At 39.3% G+C, this 24,593-nt stretch overlaps 1 protein-coding gene across 6 annotated transcripts in view; it reads left to right on the top strand.

Annotated features, from left to right (window-relative positions):
* The window catches only part of fgf13a (fibroblast growth factor 13a), a 112,494-nt gene that overhangs the window by 75,747 nt on the left and 12,154 nt on the right, over positions 1-24,593 (top strand). For 4 of the 6 annotated variants that reach the window (XM_061788273.1, XM_061788277.1, XM_061788271.1 and 1 more), the window contains 2 exons: positions 11,595-11,705; positions 18,661-18,764. In XM_061788273.1, the coding sequence (XP_061644257.1) occupies positions 11,595-11,705; positions 18,661-18,764 (215 nt within the window). Of the gene's footprint in view, positions 1-5,370; positions 5,468-8,517; positions 9,221-11,594; positions 11,706-18,660; positions 18,765-24,593 lie in introns of those variants that run through there. The other 2 variants (XM_061788276.1, XM_061788275.1) reach the window with 2 other exon arrangements.

Raw genomic sequence — 24,593 nt, forward strand, 5'->3', positions numbered from 1 at the left:
ACATGAATGCTGTCTTTCGAGTGGAAAACCCTCTACAGAGCCGCACTTTAGGTTTAGGTTTGTTTTGTTAGAAGAAGACCACAGCACGGTGTCCAAGTTGTTTGGCCGAGTTAGGGTTACAGACAGCTGACCGTTGTGAGGTCCTGGGTTCGAACCTTGGCTCTGGCCTTCCTGTGGGGAGTTTGCATGTTCTCTCCGTGCTTCCATGGGTTGTCTCCGCTTACCCCTTCTTCCTCTCACACCCCCAAAACATCCATGTTAGGTTCATGAAAGACTCTAAATTGTCCATTGGTGTGAATGTGAGCTTGAACTGCTATATGTCTACAGTATATGTGCCCTATGATTGGCTAGCTACCGCTCCAGGGTGTACCCGGCTTTTTGCCCACAGTCAGCTGGGATAGGCACCAGCTCACCCGTAACCCTAATGTGGATAATGTTGGATGTTACTGTATCACTATCAATATGAAAACAAGTGAAACAAATATTGCTGTGCATAGCAAACATATTTGTCCAAAAGCCATTGTATGAGTTGCTTGTGGTAAGTTTGTGAAGGTCCAGACTGCTATTTATTTTACACCTATTCTACAATTTGTACGATTACGAGGCAAACTCACGGACAACAAACACCTGGCAGCGTCCACGCATCCCGAAATTGCTCCAGTGCTTTGTTTCGCTGCCATATTCAGCCTCCATTGATGATCTGTAAAAAATATTTTGGTTGTTTCTGTGCTCAAGGAGAAAAAAAAGTGAGATAATTTGTGGCAGTGCTGATCACAAGCACTTTGAAGCCAGTGACTGAACAAAAGTTTAGAGGTTACATGACAGATGCCAGGAATTCTGTCTGTGCCTAATTAGCTGCAGCATATTGCTTTGCATGTGTGTGTGTGTGTGTGTGTGTGTGCGTGCGCGTGTGTTTTAAGTGATATCAAGCTGGAACTGGTGATGGTGTAAAGAGGAACATCTTTCTTTCTCTATCTATCTTACTGGCCGGCTAGCTTTATTAGGTAACATGCTATTTTATTGTCTAGCTTTACCCTTGTTTATTTTACCTTGCTTTTTTTTTTTTACCTAGCTAGACTTCCATATCACTATGGCTTAGTAGCCGGCCAGCTCTTGCTAGCTAGCTTAGCTAACCCTGCTACTCTCTCTCTCTCTCTCTCTCTCTCCACCTCTTTGGGGGAGAAACTTTATTCACAAAGACCACAAACCCAAAGTACTAAAACATAAAATATGTATAAAAAATTATCATAGTGCACTGCCACTACTTGCAAAAATCTGCAAATGACAACCGTGCAAAAAGGTTTGTAATTGCATATAGATGCCACAAGATGGCAGTAGAACAATATTCTTATGTTAAACATGGCTTTGACCTGAACACTAAAACAGCGAATGAGTTTTTCATCAAATAACTGAGGCAGTTCCCCTTGGAAAAAAATCTGTGAATAGGCAAATTCATAAATGTAGAAGAATAAGGTATATGTCGTTCAGCATATTTATTTGTAGATTGTGCTAACAAAATGTAAATATGCAGAACCCATTGGCAAAATTCAGTTGCTCTAACTTATTAACTTATTTTTAAACAGAATACAATTGCTTGTAACGTATTATGAATAATGAAGTAAGGACCATAGAAGGTGTGTTGAATGCAGCCGTGTTGATCTTGCGGAATTTGAGTGTTTTCGCTCCACGCAGCACATTATCTCTCCTCCCCCTTCCGCCTCTAGCTCACACATCCACCTATGGATGTGCAGTCTCCATGGCAACGCGTATCACATGGTAGACCACGGTGGTCCAGCGTGTGGCCATGGATTTACTACATCCGTGAGCACACGGAAGTGGAACGCAGCCCGCAGCGTGATTGGATCCAGTGTTTTCTCTTTCACATTAAGTTGAATTGGACACAGTTATAGTATCCAATGAGGCTAATTAAGATGAATATTTAGGGCAAGGTGCGTTTATTTGGATAGCACCGATCATACACAATGCAAATCCATAGTGCTTTACAGAGGCAAAGAAATAATGATTCTAAACAAGATGAAAATCAAGATAAAATGATCAAATAAAAGCAGCATAAATGAGAAAACACAACAGTAAAACACGTAGATGGTCAAGTTCGAGTCCCCAAATAAAAACAAGATGGTGAAAACAAGAAGTTATATTTTTGATTTATGAAAAAGCAGGAGTGAACAATAAAGTTTTTAGGCAGGATTTAAATGTATCAACGGTTTGCATTACATTGTTTGGTTCGGTTTCTGGAAACACTCAATAAGGACGAGGAACTGTGTTGAATTGAGATGAGGAGCTTTATTTAGACAAAAATAGAGCTTTGTCACTATCTTGGTGCTGAGGAACTATCCTGAAGTGAGGTGAAGAGCTTTATTCAACACAAAGGTAGTGCTTGGGGCCAATGAACTATTTTGAAGTGAGTTTAGGAGATTCATATAGACAACAGTAATGCTTTTCCACCATCTTGTGGCATCTTGGTACCAAGGAACAATGTTGAAATGAGTCAAGGAGCTTCATGTATACAAAAATAATGCTTTCCCGCATAGTGTGGCATTTTGGTGCCAAGGACTTTGTTGAAGTCAGTTGAGGATCTTTATTTTGACAAATGTAATGCTTTGCTGTCATCTTGTAGCGTCTTAGAGCCAAGGAGCTATGTTCAAGTGAGTTGAGGAGCTTTATTATGACAAATGTAGTGCTTTGCTGCTGTCTTGTGGCATCTTGGTGCTAAGAGCTATGGTGAAGTCAGTTGAGTAGCTTCATTTAGGCAATCATCATCATGATCATACTCATCTTGTGGCATCCATAGGCAATTGCAATATAAACCTTTTTAATGGGGAGTCCATTTCTTGTGGATTTTTGGGGGCTTGGTCTTTAAATATACAGTACTGTACATCCTGTGTGTGCGTGCGCGCGCGCGTGTGTGTAGCGTGTGTGTGTGTGTGTGCGCGCTGGGTGGCTGGGTAGCAGTATACAGTAATTGAAGTTGAGACCAGAATCCCACAGCGGAGTGACCGAAATTCTTAGGAACTACAATAATTAAACTACTCGTGACCACACAAACAAGCAATGACTAGCACCCAAACACACACACAAACACACAAAAGCAGTTTGCGCTGTTTGTGTGTGTGAAATGATGACTTTAAGTTGAACAGAAGTGTCGAGGTTACCATTCCTGACTTTTTAAATGTTACTTTCATTTAAATTAATGCATTTCAGATTTGGATGATGGTTGTTAGATTTTTGTGACTGCTGAGCTCATGCCCCCCCCCCCCCCCCCCTCTTGTATTTAGGCCTTCTAATCTAAAATAATGAGATGAGTTCACTTCACTGCTCGATATAATCTATACCTTTTAATAAATAATACATTAATTTGTTTTCCGGGTACACTGGCTCCCTCCCGCATGACAAAAACGTGCATCAACATTGAAGACTCTAAATTATCCATCGCTGTGAATATGTACACCGCCTCTCGCCCAAATTGAGGTGGGATAGGCTCCAGTTCACCCGCCACCCTAATGAAGAGAGGAGCTATAGAAAAAAGATGGACATCTCTCTGCCAAATGGAGAGGCCAATGTCCTCGCTGTAAAATGCACTCTCGATAGCCAGTTGTTTTCTGCCATCTAGTGGTCACAAGCTATAACAACTGCAGCTTCCATCCATTTTCAATTGTGCTTTTGTCCTCAATGGGGTGGCGAAGGGAGATGGAGCCTATCCCAGCTGACTGGGTGACAGAGGGTGATGAGCAACGATAGAAACATTAGGTATGGCAAAGGGTGGCAAGTACTGATTTCGCCCCAAGGTTGTGTTCAAACCATCATGTCATCAGTCCCTAGTTATGCTCGTTATCTATCTCGGCATACACAGGAAGTCCACTAACCTGTTTTCCGGGTTTGCTCACCTGACGTTCCGCATAAAGGGAATTTTCACTATTCATGGTAGGGATGTGCCCTTTTTCCACTGCAAATAGTTGGGGTTCAACGCATATTTATTTATAAAATCCATTTAAAACAAAGTGCTGTACGTAAGATTGAACATAAAACATCAAATACAATACTAAAAACATAATAAGAATAGCATGAATCAATAATATTTTCTCATGAATGTATAGAAAAAGTGCTCCCTTCACATTTGCATTTGGCATACAGGTCTGGAATTTTATTTTATTATTTTTAATTTGTCGCACAGTCTACATGTTGTGTGAAGCTGTTAGTGGATGAGAGAGAGAGAGGCAAACATAATTGAAGACTCCAATGACCGATGACCAGTATGAGGGCTTGCATGACAACACCCTTGATAGCTGTAAAGTTTGAATGTAAACAAACAGCTGTTAGTTTGTCTACACATACAGGAGGAATGGTTCAAAATCTCCTGTTCCATTTAATCTTCTCTCTCGCTTCACATTACTTCGTTTCAGCACCAACTCTCGTCCCTCTCCATAGCGCCTCACGGTTTTAGCATCGTAGACAAATGGCGAAAGTCCGATAGTGCCGATCGTCTCGGCTAAATAAAATATCCCATCTGAAACGCTCTGATATTGCAAACTTTTTAGCACGACACAAAAAGAATAAGATGGTGGAAAGTATAAATAAAGAAGACAAAGGAGCTGTTGTAAATGCCTGACGATTCACAGGCGCACACAGCCAGCGCTGATATTCTCCCCTAAAGAATGTCACGGCTAAAACTCTGTAAATCATCCAAAATGGTTTAGCACAATGCACAACATCCTATGTAGGTTCCATGAGGGTCCAAAAGTCCAATGACAGAAAAGGTATCATAACATTACAAGCGTCTATAAATAGAAAACATCATACCCGAGGTTATAAATAACAATGAGTACTTTTATAGGATGCAATGAAACCATAGCACATGATGAATTGTGAAAGCTCTAATGCGTGCATGTCATCAATTTGTCAAAGTTTGCAGAAGCAGGGTGCTTTTTGTTAGGACCTGGTACTCGCTTTGACAGAGGAGACAGATGTCCTTGTAAACATTCTTTGTCTAAGGCACACGCTGCCATATTGTTGTCTCACTCGATTGGCCGTCGATATTTGTTCAGTTCAGAGTGGAAAGGCCCACAATAACCGGTTTAGTCGGTGCATTATCGGATCACTTTACAGCATCTGTGTAACATGAGAGCAAAGTCTCGTCTGCTCCCCCGGATGACAAGAAGTGTCCATTTTTCGACCACTTTTACCCTCAACCTGACCCTCGCGCACACACACACGTGCGCACACATGCAGCATCAGACCTCCAAATGAATGTTTAATGAGCCTTTAAGTCCTAATGTCGCTTAACGTCCTCTAATGATCTGGCCACGCCTCGATGCTCGCTCTTCTCTTGCGCGCATCTTCTCCAACTTTGCTGAATGCGCGCCGGAGGCTTCTCCACTCCGCCCGACACCGCCCGGAACGCACTTGCTGCACACAACCATGAGTTTTCCTTTAAGAAAAACAGTCTCAGGTAGGTTGCGGGGTTTATTTTTAGCATCCTTGATTGTGTTTTTAGTGTTATATTTTTAGAGCTGCGTTTTAGTAGTGTAGCTCATGTATGAGCTCTCCTTGGTGCTGAAATGTGAATTTGTGGCTCATTGTGGCTGTTTAATGCTGCAATTTGTTTTTCGAGCATTATGTTTATGTTGCATTGTGCTTCATTCATGAGATACCCACCTAAAACATTTTTTGTAGCTTTTGTGGGTAAATTCAGCTTTTAAGGATTTGCTTCTCTACACTTGGCAGTTAGCACTTGATTTTTTCAGCTTGAGAGGAATCAAACTGTTTATTATACACTGTAAAAAGTACTTAATTTTCAGTTGCACAGGATTAAAATGTGGTAAAAGCAATGTAATTGTCCCCTCTTAGTTAAACACATTTTAATCCTGTGCAACCAATGTACGTCCGCATTAAGTACATACAAAGAATTTTTTTTTTTTAGTGCAGGAGACACTACATAATTTAGGCAGCATGGTGAACAAGGGATTCGCACATCTGCACAGCAGCTCTGGGTTTGGGGGTTCAAATCCGGGCTCTGGCCTCTCTGTGTCATTCCAAATGCATTTTACGTTCGTTGAAGACTCTTAATTGTCCTTAGGTGTGAATGGGAGTGTGCTGTTTTTTTTGTTTACATGTACCCTGCGATTGGCTGCCGACCAGTCCAGAGTTTACCCTACCTCTCATTCAAAGTCAGCTTGGATAGACTACTGCTCGCCCTTCAACCTAATGAGGACAAGCACGATGTGTAGAAAATGGATGGACAGCATAAGTTATTTGAGGGACAGAAAAGGACCATAGATGGTTTGTATACAAACAAAAGCCACCCCCCCCCCCTCCAAAAAAAACCCACGTTTTAGTGCGCTCTACGAGTCGCATTTTGCAAGACAATTTATATTTCAAAATATAAATGTAACATTATTTGCATAGTGCTGGAAGTCGGGGGCGGCTGCAGTTTTGCTTAGAGACGCCAGAGGGAGCCATCGTTCAGTTTGTCAAGCTCAGAGTGTGTCAGGTTTGAGGTGAGTGTGGCATCGCCTCTCTACGTCGTATATTTATGGTCACTTTAACTTTAATGGTGTTACCTGTCAAACGAGGGCGTTGATAGAAAGAAGAATAGTGGGAAAGGCTATCGATTATGAAATATACATGAGAATGGACCCTGAACGCCTCACGATGATACAAGCAGTGGATGAGCAGTGTCAGTGTCAGCTTTATCATCAGGTAATTGGTGAAGACAAAACTAACAATAGTAAGACGTGTAAAGTCGTGATCATATCTCAAGCATCCATCCATCCATATTCTGTACCGCTTATCATCACTAGGGTCGTGGGCGTGATGGAGCCTATCCCAGCAACTAAAATGGAAAAACTCACAAAGAATGTACAATTATTGTTTAGGGTTCAAAATTCGATTTTTCAAGTCAATGTTTCAAGTACCGAACTGATATGTTTTCTATATAAGTTATATTTTTTTCAGTAATTTCTTCATGTTTCAGATGAAAAAAAACAACATCCATCCATCCATCCATCCATCCATTTTCTGAGCCGCTTCTCCTCACTAGGGTCGCGGGCGTGCTGGAGCCTATCCCAGCTGTCATCGGGCAGGAGGCGGGGTACACCCTGAACTGGTTGCCAGCCAATCGCAACAACAACAATGACGTTTTAATTTTAATCAGCATTTACTTAAACCTTACTGTACATACTGTTCATTTTCATCAAATTATGAACTACGGATCTTTTTAAAATGTATTAAGAGCCTGTCTGACATTAATAAATTTGTTGATTACCCTTAACCAATGCTTCACAGAAAAGGGAAAGTATACTTTTGATATTTTACTTTACATATTTTTTAATACAATAAGCACATCTCTGAGTAGTTTGTTGTATTTAATGTATAGGAACATTCTTATGCCGTTTTCCTCTACTTTCAAGATTCCCCCATGACCCTTCAAAGAGCAACAGGTGCATGTTTCCATGGGAACCTGTGCAAAGATGGTGGAAACACCGACAGTTCTCGGGGACTGTTTCAAGCACCCCTGTGAACACTGTTACACTGTCCCATAAAAAAAAATTATAACAATAATACACACATGTATGGCATGCGTAGTTTCAAGATTCCCATCATTAGCACCATTTTCCTGAATTTAACACACATTAATACATTTAAAATCCATTTTAAAAAAAGCTTAGTCAGCATAAACAAACTTTGTAGCACCTGAAAAAAAACGACATTTTAAAATATTTTCATTTTGGGGTATTTTAGGCGGCACGGTGACCGACTGGTTTGAGCGTCTGCCTCACAGTTCTGAGGACCGGGATTAAATCCCCGGCCCCGCCTGTGTGGAGTTTGCATGTTCTCCCCGTGCCTGCTTGAGTTTTCTCCAGGTACTACGGTTTCCTCCCTCATCCCAAAAACATGCGTGGTAGGTTAATTGACAACTCTAAATTGCCCGTAGGTGTGAATGTGAGTGTGAATGGTTGTTTGTTTGTATGTGCCCTGCGATTGGCTGGCAACCAGTTCAGGGTGTCCCCCGCCTCCTGCCCAATGATAGCTGGGATAGGCTCCAGCACGCCCGCGACCCTAGTGAGGTGAAACGGCTCAGAAAATGGATGGGTTGATGGGTATTTTAGGTCACTTTAGGAAAAGTCATCACATTTCAGGGTGAACGAATGACATTTAAGGTGTTTTTGTATTGCTGTCAAATGTCAAAATGGGTCATATCTGACCCAAACATTATTCAAGGGTTAACCTTAAAAAAAAAAAAAAATGCAAGAATGGTTAGTTAACCTAACAGTCAGCATAAATTAGGATTTCTGCTGAATATGCACAATCTACTTTACTACCCTTCTGCTCATTTCCCAATGGATCAAATCAGATCTGCCTTATTAGTTGATATTGACAATCCCTTGCACACTTGCTGTCTGCGTCTGTGCACTCGCTCCAAAACCCCCCACCGTCCGCTGTCCACCGTCCACCCCCTCCATGCTGCTCATCGTATGAGTTGGAGGTAGGATGCGCTCAGGCAGCTCTCGGCAGTCTGCGCCTCGCCTCCAACATGAGGCGCGCACCGCTGCCACTTCGCCTCGCCTCACTTGAAGAGAGCAAAGAAAAAGCAATGTCAGTGATAGGCTGACATCCATCCGAGCCTCCCTCCCGCTTTTATCGTCATCACGTCAACTACTGAAGACAAGTGTGCCACAAACAGGTGTTCACCAGTGCGGCTGCACGTTGGATCCTCGCTCAGCAGGAGCGTGCGTGCAGCTGCAGCATGATGTAAAGGAGCTTCAGAGAATATTTGCGGAGAATATGATGCAGCTGAAGGGAGAAACGCTTTGCAAGGATGCGCAATGGAACGGCTTCTTTAATTCCAGGAGAAGTCAATTCCTGACTTGTAAATTTTCAGTTTGACTCCAGACTGAAGCTTCTTCACTGTTGTTTATTTAGCAAGTACGGGTGTCGGACCACCATCCCTGTTTGTGACTTGGACTCAAAACAAGAGGTGGTGTTTGTTATCTTCCGGCTGTCAAAGTGGCTATGGCCGCAGCCATCGCCAGCTCCCTCATTAGGCAGAAAAGGCAAGCGAGGGAGCGGGAAAAGTCCAACGCCTGCCGCTGTGTCAGCAGCCCCAGTAAGAGCAAAGGAAGCTGCGACAAGCCCAGCCGACTCAATGTTTTCTCCAGGGTCAAACTCTTCGGATCCAAGAAGAGGCGCAGGAGGCGACCAGGTCTGTTACGTAACATTCTCCTCGGCTATTGGAACAAATGTGAAATTGAGCTCTTTTATATGCAGGAGTGGAAAGATGAATGACAAAGTTGGTAGCAGAATATGGGGAATCCCGTCTGGTGTTAAATGTCCACTGAGAAGTCACCTTTAGCTTCTGAACCTTAATTAGCGGAGCGACAAATTAAAGCGACGCTTCATTTGTTATTCAAAAATTCACACCGGCTGCAACACGCTTAAGTACTTGTTATGCTGAATGTGTTATAGTTATTTTCTAAATATTTCATTGTTTACTGTGGGTGAGTTTGGTAAGAAAGAAGAGTACTGCATTGTTGATAGATCTCACCATACCTAGTGTTTCGCGACATTTATTGAGCGAAGGCATAATGTCAATTTTAACATAAGAAAAAAACGGCACACAACACACACAAATATCACAAAAAGTATACATGCCAAAATGATGATCTCAGTCTCAATTTACACACAATCTTTTGTTGACCACAAAGCTGATATACTGCACTGATATTGAATTATTCACCTGTCACTATTTGTCGCTGGCATAGATAGGTGAACAGAGATATATTATGTGTAGCGAACAAAAAGCAATTTGTACACCACACAGTGGTTGGCAATCACTAACTTAGACACATCCACAGAACACACAATGCAAAAGTTTAATCTGAAAATATGCCTTTGCAAAGATAATGATGCACAGTTTTGAATACTGTAATTTCACATGTACCGTGCAGACCCCCCCTCCACAAAAAGTAATCAAAACTCAATAGTGTGTATTAGACAAACGTATAGTAAAATATATAAAAATCGTTCACAGTGAAATGAGGTATATGAGTAGATATGTGTTTTAGAACAAGTAAAGAACAAGTAATCCTCAGTATTAATAATATTACTGATCAGAATTGATTCGAAAAACTAATGAGGAGATGGTCACCATTAACATTTATTACGATGATAGCTGGGATAGGCTCCAGCGCTCCCGCGACCCTTGTGAGGATAAGCGGCTCAGATAATGGATGGATGGAGATATAAATTGGATAGAAAGTCATGGGTGTATGGGCAATATACATAGGAAAAAGGGTTTTCCTAATTTTTTTGAGTCAATTTTGGGGGTGCGCATTATACCCGAGTGTGCATTATACACAAGAAATGGCGGTATGTTTCATGATAAATAAGGTTAGTTGAAACAAATTGTAATACCTCAATCAAAACTTGCATTTTATCTTTGTAAAGACTTTTTGAGGTTCATTGAATTTAACTGGTGGACCTAATAATTTGACCTAAATTACACAACTTGACATTAGAAGAAGTGGCATTAATTTTTAAAGACACCTAGATAACATTGTATGTTCCTCAGTGCAGGTCCAGCGTGCTTCTTGTTATTGCAGTCCAAGTATGTTGCACTCTGAGGCCCAAAGCTCTCCTGCCTGTATATCCACTGAGACAACAGCTAAATATCTGATCTTGCCTCACTGGTACCTGGTGCTCATTTTCTGACAGCTTTGCATGAGGATGGCATGGCATCATATACTGTACTGTCAATCATCAGCCGTTCAAATGTTCAGATTTTTGGTAGCCTTCTGCTTTGACATTAAGAGTCTGGGACATATTGGTAACGTTTAGGTCATGGAAAAGATAAAACAAAAACAAAAAAAGGATTACCATGGAGTTCCGTTATGTAGCGTGTTTTCAAAAGTTCCTTGGAACTCAGTCCTCAAAGTGGATCAAAAAGATAACCTGAAGAAATGTGACTCTTTGCATTTAAATTGCATTAGAAAGCGTATCCAGTTCTACTTCTGGTCCACTTCACAGGTCAAACCACTTAGAGATATAAATATAACACAAGGAGACTTGAAACAGAACCACTTTGCATCTGTAAATAAGCAAATTCACTCAATTAATTTGAGTCTTGAGTTGTTGTTTGTGTTCAGATATGCACAGAATTTGCTGACTAATCAGTCTGTTTGCTTGGACAGCATGTCAAAACACCCTCCAACACGAGTACTTCTTTCATTTGCATCAAATAGGATATTTTACATTTCCAGCCATCGCTGGGATAGAATAACAAGAAACCTTTTCGTAAAGGTCAAATGGGGGTATGATTAAGATGAAAAGGCTGGGGCGCCTACATTTGGGACCGTAACAAAGCAGTAGAGAGCGTCTAGGTCTTATCACACACCGTGCTGATGGAAGACCGGCAGGCGGCTTCTTGTATTTAGCACCGATGCACTCACAAATGAAATGTTGTTGCTTTCGTGAATACCAGCGTAAAAATAAGGAGACGTCACAGTATACACATAAGACAATTGGTGTGTCTGCTTGTGCCCCACCAAAAACCCAAACTTCTTTTCCTGCCTCCACAGAGCCCCAGCTGAAGGGGATTGTGACCAAGCTGTACAGTCGACAGGGTTTCCACCTACAGCTGCAGGCAGACGGAACCATTGATGGAACCAAGGAGGAGGACAACGGCTACAGTAAGTCTCTGGGGAACACTACTAGAACAATAATGACAATGCAACCACCACTCAAATGAGTCAATAGCCTGATGTTAATTTATTTTTTGGGCTCATCTCATTTCTGTATTTACAACAACCTAGCTCCTACCACCAGAAATTCCATCGCGCAGATGAGGAGATTGACCTAGGAACAAGGCGGTAGGAGCTAGAAAAGTTTGGGGGAAATGAGACAATCATTCCTCGATGACATCATTTCATGGGGACGTCTACTAAAGATGACGTCAGGTCATTGACGTGTGTCACAAAGGAACCGTGTGCGTGGCTGAATTATTACTACCACCGCAAATGACCACTTTATACTTTGTGGGATTTAATAAAGTCAAATACTGTTAGTATTCATAACTTTGCAGATGCAAAGATGACCGTGAGTAGTCTCCCAAGTCTGTCTCCACCCCCCATGTGCACAGCGCATATTAAGATTGGCTCATAAATATGTATAAAGTTTTGATATGTTGCTTGAGTATTACTTTGAATGCAAAAACTGTGTAGAACCAACAGAACATTTTTATTTCGTGTATGTCTAGAAAATTTACTTTTTCACATTAAAAAAACTATAATACATTTAATGAATGAATTTAATGAATGTAACATGATAATATAATAATAGTAATAAATCAGGTGTGATTCTATTGGCTTTGAAACAATGGTAGCATAAAGTGTTTTTATGGCAAAACACCATTTTGAGTGCTGAATGTCCACACCCAAAGTGAAAGTCATGTTTCAGGAAAATGACAGGATCTAGTTAAACAAACCAAAAATTTTAAAATATAGTGTGCACATTTTTGTACCATTTTCTATAAAAGTATTCCTTAGGACTCCCCACCCCCCCACCCATAAAATGTAATATAAGTTAACTACCTCATTAATGGGGCTCTCCTTTTTTTTGAATTTTTTTTTATCATTACTCAAATGTCTGTTATGTTGTCCAATTTGTTGTACTTTGTGATTCAAAAGCACCCAATCATAGCTAGGCTTCATCAAATTCTTCTTATATATATATATATATATATATATATATATATATGTATTTTCTATAGCCATGGCAAAGTTCTTGTGTGCAGCATTCTGTTGTGTAAACTGATGCGCCCCAATCGCTGCCTCTCTGCCCACTGGCTCATTGTTTTCCAATAGACAGATTAAAGAGGAGATCAATGGCAAAGCAACAGCGCAGCCACTTGTCTGCTGTAGAGATAATGCAGCAGCAATGGACCGCTTATAATTAGCTGGTGCTTTTACACGAGTGCAGTTTAATGAACCTGTGCGATATATCTACTTTTCCTGTGTGCAGGAAATCTGCACTGAATTAACACATTTTCCAAACAAAAATGAAACTCTATTTTGTGTCCAATCATCTGCCTGAATGAAATAGCAGCAACTTTTACCACTGTCCTAAGAAAGATGCATCACTCTCTGGAAGAAAAAAAAAGACAATTATGTTACACTACACCTGCATTTCCTCACTTACATGAAAAACTAGCACTACAATAGTTGTGAGGAGAAAATTAAAGAGTGCTGCCTCAATTGGAAAAAGGAGCAAGAGTGAAGCTCTTTGCAGGACTCCAAAAATAGCGTTGTTAGGTGCTGGGTGCGCTTGTCTCCATGGTGACGGAGAGCACAGTCCTCTTGGAGCTGTTGGTGTCTTGTGATGGTGGGGGAGGACCTACTGACGCGCACATGTGCACATAAGCAAGAACAAGAGTTTGATCCTTGTTAATGTGGCTCCCTTCCCTTAACTAGAACAACATCAGTAAGAGCAAATCAGATCCTAGTATAGTCCATTAATTTAGCTTAAAATCCCCAAAAAGTAATGCATGCTAAAGACAGTGTCTATGTGAAGGGGTGGATGGGAAGCGACAGTTAAACAGGCCAAAATCAAGACAGAAGTCGGAGGGTGAGGCAGGGTGAGTGATTAGTTATATGTTAGATGCAGTGTCACCAAATGCGACAGTGTGGAATTAAGTTTAATAATGACCCGAGTGAGGATAAGCGGTAAATAAAATGGATGGATGGAAGTATAAAATAAGTCAACATTTTTATTGAGGTACCCGTTCTAATTTCCTCGGGTAGGACATTGCAGAGTACAGGAACCCAGATAGAGAATGCTCTAGAACCTGAGGACTTCTTTTTACTGCTCGGAGTCACCAAAAGACCAGGATGTGTGCCAAAGGCTCGAGTGGCACTATAAGCCAGAAGTGTATGGCTTTACTTTTGACCAATCGGAAGCCAGAAGAAAGGTCAAAATGGAAACAAAAAATAATAATAAAGAATAATGCTGACGATAACACACCCCCAAATATCACATGCTAAATCGCAATCGCAATATTTAAATAAATAAATAAGTAAATAAATAAATCACAATTAGAGTATTTTCCCGAATCGTTCAGCTATAGTCCTGATCGATGACTAAATAATTTTAATTGGGCCCACATCATTAAAGCTTATTGGCTTTCCAGTGACAAGGACTGGCTAAGTGTGGTTAAACACACACCTGATGTTGTGGCTTACTACACACAGGAGATTTTTTCATACTGTTTAGCCACATTGGCTAAAACGTTTCATGACCCAGTGCCAACCCTGGTGTGGCATTAGTTCAAGCAGACTCGTGTTTGTTTATTGTTGTGATCAGATTATATTAAATTCAGTAAATTATGACCAATTTATGCAATTCTGCAATTGGTCATTCAGGGTTCACATACATTTGCTCCTACTGTATAGAACACGAGACAGACTTTTAGGCTCCCCCGAAGCCTTATTGCTATTTGTGCACCGGCAAAGGTCAATAAGTGATTTGAGGCCTGCACTGGTTGCCCTCCTTCAGGGTGCTCAGGTGTTTTCCAGCAGCCGGGAAGTAACTGGGCTCTCCCGTCTTGAGAGTGAGCAGCTGGTAACCATGTGAAATGAAGACGACTGATTGAGTATGTGCGTGCTTGTGCGTGTGCATGTGCGCATGTTGCAACGTGAGAGGAGTAATCTCAGTGAGGAGGAGGGCATTTCTAAAAAGACTCTTACTTGTTGAGAGATGTTGACATATTATGAAGGAAGTGGAAATGGGAGGGGCGTGGTGGAATGCTACCAGTCTTGTGAGAAGGTCGATTCTTCCGCGCCACACTCGTCCAAGCTTTTCGCCCTAGGGTGGGTCATTGGTGGTGGTAATAATAATTAGGATACAGAAGGAACTACAATGAATCTCCACCTTTTCCCTGTTCGCCATTCACAAATTCACCTATTAAGCTTTTTTTTTTTTTTTTTAAGAGACCATCCTTAGCTATTCTCTGAAAAAAAATCACTTATTAGCAGTTTGTGGTATACTTATGGTTTAAACCAGTGGTTGAAGGCCTAAATATTCATCAAAAAATAGGCAGTTTTTTTCTTAAAAGGCATATTTAATGTTGTAATCCACTGAAACTATCTGCAGTTTTAACATTAACACTGTGCTTAAATATAGGCAAATAAAAAAAATTGCACATAAGGATTCAATCAAACTGTATTGCACATAAAACAAAAAATTAATATATAATTGTAGTATAAAACCTAAATGTTTGAAAATGAACATTTCTGAAATGTTTAATGCACATCTAGTACTTCAAAGTTTAAATACAACTGACCTGTACTTAGCTAATGTACTGTACTTGATTAAGTTTAAGCCAGTGTAACATTATGCACAGTGTGAACATTTAATTCATTGATTATTTTGCACACATTAGAGGCAGCATGCGTACCTACCACACTTTTGAGTATTACCGATTTAAACTCTTAATATAGAATTTAAGTACCTTTTTTTTTTTTGCTATTTGGGGTAGGGCTGGTTCCCTATCCCTCACAAATAGTGGGGGGGGGGGGGGGGGGGGGGTGTCAATGCCACCCCCAATTGAGTAAAGAAGAGTGTTCCAGTACTTTTGTCTACATAGTGTGTTTTGCAGTTCTGCCGCGAATTCCGTTTTCCTCAAAATTGCACACGCCTGGTCTGGCTGCCCCTCAGGAGCAGTCAGGGCTGTCTTGCTCAAGTACAGTTGTTGGATGTGCAGACAGGTGGAGCCGGGAGAGTGGAAGGGCCGGGAGACGGTATCGAAGCTCTTGGCCCGCGAGGAGTTGACAGTTGACAAGCCACTGCAGCTTGTGGGTGTCTGCACTGTTTAGGTGATAAGGGTGAACGTAATGGCCCTTCTAAAAGCTCCAACGGGGCACTTTGCTCAGAGGTGTCCAACGACAGAGACAATTGTAAGGACACTCTGTGACCTACAGCTCAACTGTTCCGAGAAGTAGGGACAGACATTGGAACACATAATCTTGATTTAAAAAAATATTTTTTAAAAATTGCATTTTTTTTCCACAATGAAATATCTAAATAATTATAATAACGATGATAGTAATGATGATAATAATAATAAATATTCAGTCCATTCATTTTCCACCAGTCTGAGTTGTAGCTATGAAACATACTGTACCGCAGTATTAAAAAAAAAACTATTGCAGTAGAAAAACATGTTTCTGGAATCACACTCGAACATGTACATCTTGTTCTGACTTCTGTTGCATTGATGAAAATATTCTTCGTCATCTTCCTTTTTGAACATATAAGTGTGTGTTTCATTGTCTATTGTTTTTATTGATACTATGTTTGGTGTTGTTTTCATGTTTCAGATAAATGTTTAAAACCAATTTGAAAATCCACACAATTATAATCAAAAATTAATTACGCCCACCAGTAGTGACTATGGAAGTATTTTTCGTCAGTGTTAAGTCATTGAGAATCATCAAAACATCAGTCGTAGTTCCACAGGGTTGTGTCCTAAATCCTGTCATGTTCACATTATTTGCATCAGGTAAAAGATAAAATAATCTCTATGAATTTATTATATGTAATATTCCATATGGTTAACTAACTTCTAACTTCCATATGGTTAACTAACTTCTCATTTTTGGCTTTGCAACTATGGTGTGTATAAAGTGGGGAGTTTTCATAGTAAAATCGAATATTTTGTGCAGAATGTTCTCATTCTAAGTGAGGGCCATGTTTCAGGTAAATAATCCAGTTCAAACAAAGTACGAGTAGTAGTGTGTACATTTTTAAACAATTTCATACAACATTTTTATGAGAACTTCATTTTGCCATCCATTTTCTACACCACTTATCCTCACTAGGGTCACAGGTATGCTGGAGCCTATCCCAGCTAACTGCGGGCGAGAGGCGGGGTAGACCCTGAACTGGTTGCCAGCCATTCGCACGGCACATATAAACAAACAATCATTCACACTCACATTCACACCTACGGGTAATCATTCACACTCACATTCACACCTACGGGCAATTTAGAGTCTTCAATTAACCTACCGTGTATGTTTTTGGGATGCGGGAGGAAACCGGACTACCTGGAGAAAACCCACGCAGGCAGGGGAGACTTTGAGGCAGATCTACTAATTAAATATTTTTTTTGTAAAACAAAACAGTTCCATAATAACAGCATTATGAAAGAATACATCTTGATATTTAATTTAATTCATTTTTTATAGGTAGGTGAAGGATCTGCCTTATTTAATAACTCAGATCAAACATAGTGCTTAAAAAAATAAGTATTTGATACATGTTATGTTACATAGACCTAACTTCTAAACTATGCTAAGCTATGGTGGGTTTGTGTCAAAATAGCATGTTGGTACAGAGGTTTTACACAGGGAAATAATCAAGTTAGAAGAAAATATAATGTGTACATTTTTGTACAATTCTCTAATAATTTATTGAATGGTTTTTTTCCCCTCCAATTATTAATATTATTATTTTAAAACAAAATAGAACGTGTGGTCAGATTATTGTATCAGTGTTGAAAGCAGCACTGTTTGGGACTCTGTCCAGATTAGAACAGAGACGTTTCACTGTTTGTTGTCTGCATTAGCAAAGACTATTGGTTGCATTTTGTTGCCTCTATTCAGCTTGTGGGTTCCCTGCCAGCATTTTATGGAGCACAGACGCTCTTATACAACACAAGGCTGATATTAATTAGTTGTACCTCATTGACCAGCGAGACTGCTGCTGCTGCTGTTGGTTCTCTCAGCCGCATGCTTCACACTCTGCGCGACACAGACCTCGTACACGATGTGTATGCGCTTGAGTGTCTACAATGTCAAAAGAGGATTCACAGTAATTGTCTTCCTTCTGAACAAGGAACAAGTTGGTAATTATTTTGTGACTGTATTTACAAAACATAACAAAACATGTTTCTATCACTTGAGAGGCACAGTAAATACTGGCATGCATGAAACTGTTGAGTTTTAGTAGCCCAATTTACATAAGCAACATGTAATAAAGCCTTTAAAGGTGCCTGTAAACCACAAATTTTGTTTTGTTTTAGCCTTGGGGCTGTGAAGGTAATTTGATTTTACACTGCTATTCTAAATCTAAATTGACTGCAGTGATTGCATGGTTGTTGAAATTAGTTTGCTATCTACTTGCTACTAAACTACAAAAGGTTGTTTTATAAATGTGTCAAGACACGCACCATTTATCAATCCATCCATTTTCTGTACCGCTTATCCTCACTAGGGTCGCGGACGTGCTGGAGCCTATCCCAGCAACTAAAATGGGGAAAAAAAAAAAAAAAAAAAAAAAAAAAAATCTGTGAGCAGTGAATTTCTTAAAAAGTAACTTTTCTTCCCGCTTTTTTGCATTATGTTGTTGGTTTTTTTTATACCATCAAGTGACACCTCAACCATTTGGTAGAGGCTCATATTTTAAAAACTATAGATTTGTGTTCAAACTGCGCAAAGGAAATATAAAATGCTAACTTTTTTAGTATTGGTTGTTATAGAGCTAATCCAATCTGAATTGTAATCTTAGTCATTGTTTTATTGATGACTTAAAGAAGTCTGTCACAGGCGCTCTATTTGCTTTTGTGTGTGTGTGTGTGTTTCTCTTTAGCCACTTTCAACCTTATTCCGGTGGGTCTACGAGTGGTGGCCATCCAGGGGGTGCAGACCAAACTCTACCTGGCTATGAACAGTGAGGGCTACCTGTACACGTCGGTGAGTCTCTCGCCAAATGTGTGTGTTGACAAATGACTGCATATGTTTCTTATTGAGAGTGATAACATGTTGCGTTGAAGGGCATCTGTTGCTTGGCATCAACCATACTTGCTTTCCAACAGTTTTACAAACTAACATACTGTACGTCACGATTCACGACAGATGGACTTTATTGTGCGTCGGTCTGTCAAATGTCGTCAACTGTTATTAGCACAGCTATGCTAATTACATCGGACGTTCTGTGCTCACACTGTGTTGGCGTTGGAGCCTCAAACCACATGTCAGCTGCTGTGTGTCATCATAAACAATTTTAAACAGACCACTCTGGAGTATGGCACATACATTTCACTAGATTTGACTTTTATTAGGAATTAAATGATTTGCGTTTTACCAATGAATCATAAAAGAAACGGTTAGTATTACTGTTTCAAATCTGACTTATCGTTCATACTGTCTTAATGCAGTGATTCGTAACCACTGTGCCACCGCACATTACTGTACCGAGGGAGCTCCTTAGGTGTTCCTTGATAAATTACCCAATTTCCCTTTAAAGTTATTTATGTACTACAAACAATATATCTTTCTTCATCTGTTAGCAATGTATAGTGACAGACAGAACAATTAAATACTCTTCCACTAGAGGGCAGAAGGTACAATTACTGTATTCACCTGTCAGCATGACGACATTAGAACTAAAAAAAATAATAATTCACAGCGACAATTCTTAAACAATTCTTCTAAGAAGAGGCTTGATGCTTTCATTGCCACTCCCAGCTCACGTTTACTGTCAACCTAAACATAAAACAAAGACAGTTATACTTTGTGTACTTGAAACAACCACCTTCTGCTCAGTTAATGGTAATACACATTGCAAAACGCCATAGATGGACTAATGAATACCATCGATAGTTGTGGTGTTATAATCATTTAAGCAATAGACTTTTGAACACAAAATCTGCAGCAACACATCTAGACAGACAATATAACAATACTCACATGCATATAAACACTGGGGAACAATGTGGGAAAAAAAATTCTGAGTTAGATTTTTATGCTGATTAAAACAAAAATTGGCATGCTGATTCCAAAATTGCAGTCAGTATGCTGTTTTGTTTTTTAGTTTTCAAAGCTTGTAACTATTACATCTTATTGTTTTATTTACATAGGTATAGATTTCCTTTGTTCCACTTTGTTCTCACTTTGTTCAAAAACAGCTGTCAGACCAAACTCAACAAAAATTGTGTTCCCCAGTGTTGTACTCTTCGAAAAACCAAAATGAATGGTTTTTTTTTTTTTTTCAAAAGTCTACTTGAGACAAATCTTGCAACTTTTTGGGTGTTATTGGGGACTTTTGAAGAACCAAAGCCCTTCCCAGATTAAGTCTGAACTTGAGACGTTCACCCCTCCGCATACAGACTCCAAGTTACTGGCTGATTTTATCTGCCACCTCATCATCAGTAGAAACTAGTGTCTGCAGGTAAACAATGAAAAAAGTTGGATCCACAGAGAAACCCCAACAAAATCTGTTTTCCTGCATTGAAGGGTAAACTGGGAATTAGCCCTGAATTGCAGGTATCCCTGAGTACAGCCCTCGAGTCCCAGGCACAGATCGGTCTGGAGCCTCAAGCAGGAACGACTAACAGCTGGATAAAAGTATTTGAATTGACAAAAAGTTGAATGTAGCCAACAGGAGTTAGAGCCTTGTGAATATTATCAGCTCAAAATGCAGCAAATCACAATCCTATCCTAAAGAAGTCTTTGTTAAAAAATTGCAATTATCTGTTTGTATATGACTTATATTTCCTAGTGTAAATATTATCAGCTCAAAATGCAGCAAATCACAATCCTATCCTAAAGAAGTCTTTGTTAAAAAATTGCAATTATCTGTTTGTATATGACTTATATTTCCTAGTGTAAGCAGCAGAACATTTAAGGACATTTTTTTCATTTCTAGCCACTAAATTTAAACAGGATTTCTTTAGAGATAGTCATAGAAGTAGCTATCAGTTGTTCAGTTAGAACAAAGGAAGTAACGTGATTCAGACTTAAAATAACAACATGACTAGTTTGCTGTCAAGTGCCAACCTAGCCCTTATTTATAATTAAACGTGCGACCTCCATGAATAAATCAGTTGCAGGCCACTGAGAAGAGCGTCAGGCTGGCGGGATGTGCACCCAGGGGGTAGCAGACTAGACACAAGTATGCACTTGCCAGACAATCCTCATAGTCAAATTAGTAAAGATTGTTCTGCACGACTAAAGGTCTCACTTGGCAGCGTCAATCTTTATTGAAACAAAAAAGCTTGTTTGTTTTCATTCTATTTGCAGGAAATAGTTGCCTTTAGGGCTCCCTACCTCTGACCTTCTCACGCTTGCGTGGAAATGCATTTATACACATTCTAGTTGAATTTTGCTTCAAGCAGTCATTCTATTAGAGTCACTTCAATTTAAAAGTTAAATGTTGTACAAGAAAAGCAATTAAAGCCAAGCTCCGACAAAGCATCTGCAAGCTTTTTGACAGTACAGTACTTTAACACTTAAATCTTTTTGAACACAGCAGGCGCTGTAACGTCTTTACGATTGTGATCAATTGCTTGACAAATTAGCACACCTATGGGGAAAATATCATGGTAATTGCTATAGACTACACAATCTGAAAAACCCCTCCCACACATTTAGACGCTGTATTTATATCTCACCGCTCCAGGAGTCCACGGCTCCCAGTGAGTGATATTGAATAATGTATACTGAGTGTGTCCAAATAAAACAACATATGCAGCATGATGTAATGTGATTAATGAGAAAGATCTATATCGCGAGCAATTTTTTTTTTTCACTGGGTTTTGATTCTTTTGTTTAATTATGGAATAGTTTTAAAAAAAATCTATTTTAACTACATTGCTGCCTTACGATACGAGTGACGCGGCTCAGGAATTTTTCAAGATATGAAAAGTCATTCGGCTGATCTTTTGCTTTGACTTGCGAGCAAACATTTGAGATGAGAGTGGTGGCATCGAACTCAACTCACCTCACAACAAGCAGCAAATTGGCAGATAGTGAACAATTATTTTTTTAAAAAAGGCTTCAAGTTGATCATTGCAATTCCCAGTTACCTTTGTTCTTGTTTTTTCTTTGTGCTCTTTTTTTTTTTTAACCATCAATTGACATCTCAACAATTTGGTAGAGGCTTATATTTTTAAAACTACTGTGTTGATTTTTGTTATAACTGTCCAAAGAAATTATAAAAAGCTTTTTGCTTTGGTATTGTTTGTAAAAGGGTTAATACAATCACGAACTTTGCTACGCTGGTGTTCTTATTTATTGATATGTACCGCAACTGTAACTGCTCTCGGCCATTCTTGAAGAGTTTTATCCTACTCGTGGACATTTTTTCAGAGTTCCGCAGGGTTCTGTAGTAAGCCCTATTACTTTATTCTTTATTTCAGACCCAGGGCGGTGTATATCACAGAGTTAAAAAAATATTTAAAAGGTAAAAAAACCTAATAATAATAACAATAATAAAGTGAAGCGAGCTATTATAATTGCTTATGTTTCCATAGCTGTATGTGCAGTTTTGTCAAAAAAACACACAGCATAGTGACACGTGCATGCAATTCAGGAACACACACAAGCAACGGCAGTCACCTCATCGTGTCAAATACAGAATATGTCTTCTGGTTAAGCTACACTGAAGGTAACATTTTCGGACGTGGAGTGTGTAGTCCTGATAATGGCTGTCTTACTTGCAGTGCAGCAGAATATAAAGTGCTCTCTGCAAACCATACATGAACATAGCCAATGACTAGTTGGTATTTCTGAAAGACTCCCATTCAACAAATGACCCAATCTGGACTGACAAATAGAGGGTCAGGTGCGGCATCTGTTACATCAATTAAAGGAAACACACATAGAGTAGTATGTATAAAAGGAGAGACGCAGCATGTATGCAATTGTAAAGTAAATTTACCCAACAAATGAATAATTCATGTGTACAATTTTCTTTTTGTGCATTTCAAATTTGCAAATCTTGAGCTTGTGCACGACGCATACAGGAGCCTACATTAGGTAAAAAGAGAGCAAGCGTGTGAGAGAACATGGGCAGTGAGAGGAAGAGTGCATGTGTGGGTGAGGCAGAATGCACCAGTGAAAATATATTCATCTATCAGCGTCAATGTGTGGGTGAAGAAGCAGCAATTAATATGTATTTCACTATACTACTGTAATCTCTTCCTCCTTCTACTTTGGCAAAAGTAGATGCATGTATAAAAACATTCAAATGCAGCCAATGTAGAAATTCAAGCTGATCAGGCTTAATAAGTTTCAGATCTTTTTGTATTTTTGTTCGATTATGACCTAAGTGGTGCTGAGCGCCCACATATTTCCCCTGATGCTATTAAGTTCTCGTCATATTTCAATTATACTGACTCACCGATGCTCCTGTCTCGTCTGGACCGCGGGAGAAATTGAGAGTAAAGGCTCTCTAGTTATGAGGTTACGCGGTTAAGCGTTACCTTGAAACACGGCTTACTATTTGATGTGGCCCATTTAAAGACCATGAAGTAATTTTGGAGATTTGTTTCTAAATATATTATACGTTTTAAGGTAATTCCTGAAAACGTGCAAAGAATGGTTTTAAAGAGTTTTCCCCATTTCAGGTTTCCTGATTTTTTTTGGGAACCAATAAGGAACGATTGTGGTCCTTCTTTTCCCCCTCCATAGCTGTGAAGTCTAATTTACTTTTAAGTCACTGATATAGTTATAGACAGTAGTGCATTTATATTTATATATACTGTTGGGGTGTAACTAATTCCATGTAACAAGATCACATAATTTATAACAAAATTTATATAATTCTAATCCAATCTGAAATTTCCATGTTTACAATTATAGTAATATTTGAAGAATAGCTACAAAAGCTTTGATTTCTATTTTTTTTGTTTTTTTTGCGTATCACTTCCTCCTTCTAAAGCTGACGCTTGTGATTGGCTCTCTCTGGTCATGTGCCATTCTGCTTTCGTCTCAAACATGACATATTTTTCCAAATATGACATCAAAGTGCCACCTTGCGGTGCAATCTATTAGCTCGCCTGAGATTTTGAAAAGGTTAGACTCACAGTTGAACACATAAAAAAAAAACATTGACGTTTGAACAGTTTCATCTTTATACAGTAATTTTTTGTATTTTTATTTTTTACAGAACTTTCACTTCTCTGGGTTGTCATATGAAGCAATATTCTCTAAATTGTGCACATTTGTCATTAGGTCATCTAGTGGTTTTCCACATGCTCTACACGTAATGTGCCTGTTAAAACCCAACAGAATTGTGTTATACTTACCAACATCACTGTCTGATTATTTTAATTTACATTTGTTTTATAAAGTTTCCTCCCTTTGGTAAATTGAAATTCCCAACCCTTTTTTTATACCCAAAATAAAAATATGTAAATATAGGATTTCATAGAAAGCGTTTTTTGAATGATAAGGTACAATCCCAAACAAAAGTTCATTTGCAATGTTGCCATCTTAAAAACAGCAAAATGTCTGATTAAAATTTGTATGATCTAGTTTTCACAGATTTTGCTTGTGTTGAACTTTCCAGTAGTTTATACAGTCACCTAGTTTTGATGTTTTTTTTCCTAAATGTCATTTTAGATTGTAAAATACTTTTGTGCTTTAACTTCCCCCTTCCTTTTACATTCAAAGAGAAACGTCTGCCCTTCTTCTACACAATGAAACATCATCCCTGTATTGATTTTTAAATGCATAACTACAACATCCAGACTTAATTCCAAAGCAAAAAGTAAACAATTGTGCTTGAGTAGTCTGGCC

The sequence above is a fragment of the Phyllopteryx taeniolatus genome, chromosome 10 (genome assembly GCF_024500385.1).
Source record: "Phyllopteryx taeniolatus isolate TA_2022b chromosome 10, UOR_Ptae_1.2, whole genome shotgun sequence".
In the NCBI taxonomy this organism is placed as follows: Eukaryota; Metazoa; Chordata; class Actinopteri; order Syngnathiformes; family Syngnathidae; genus Phyllopteryx; species Phyllopteryx taeniolatus.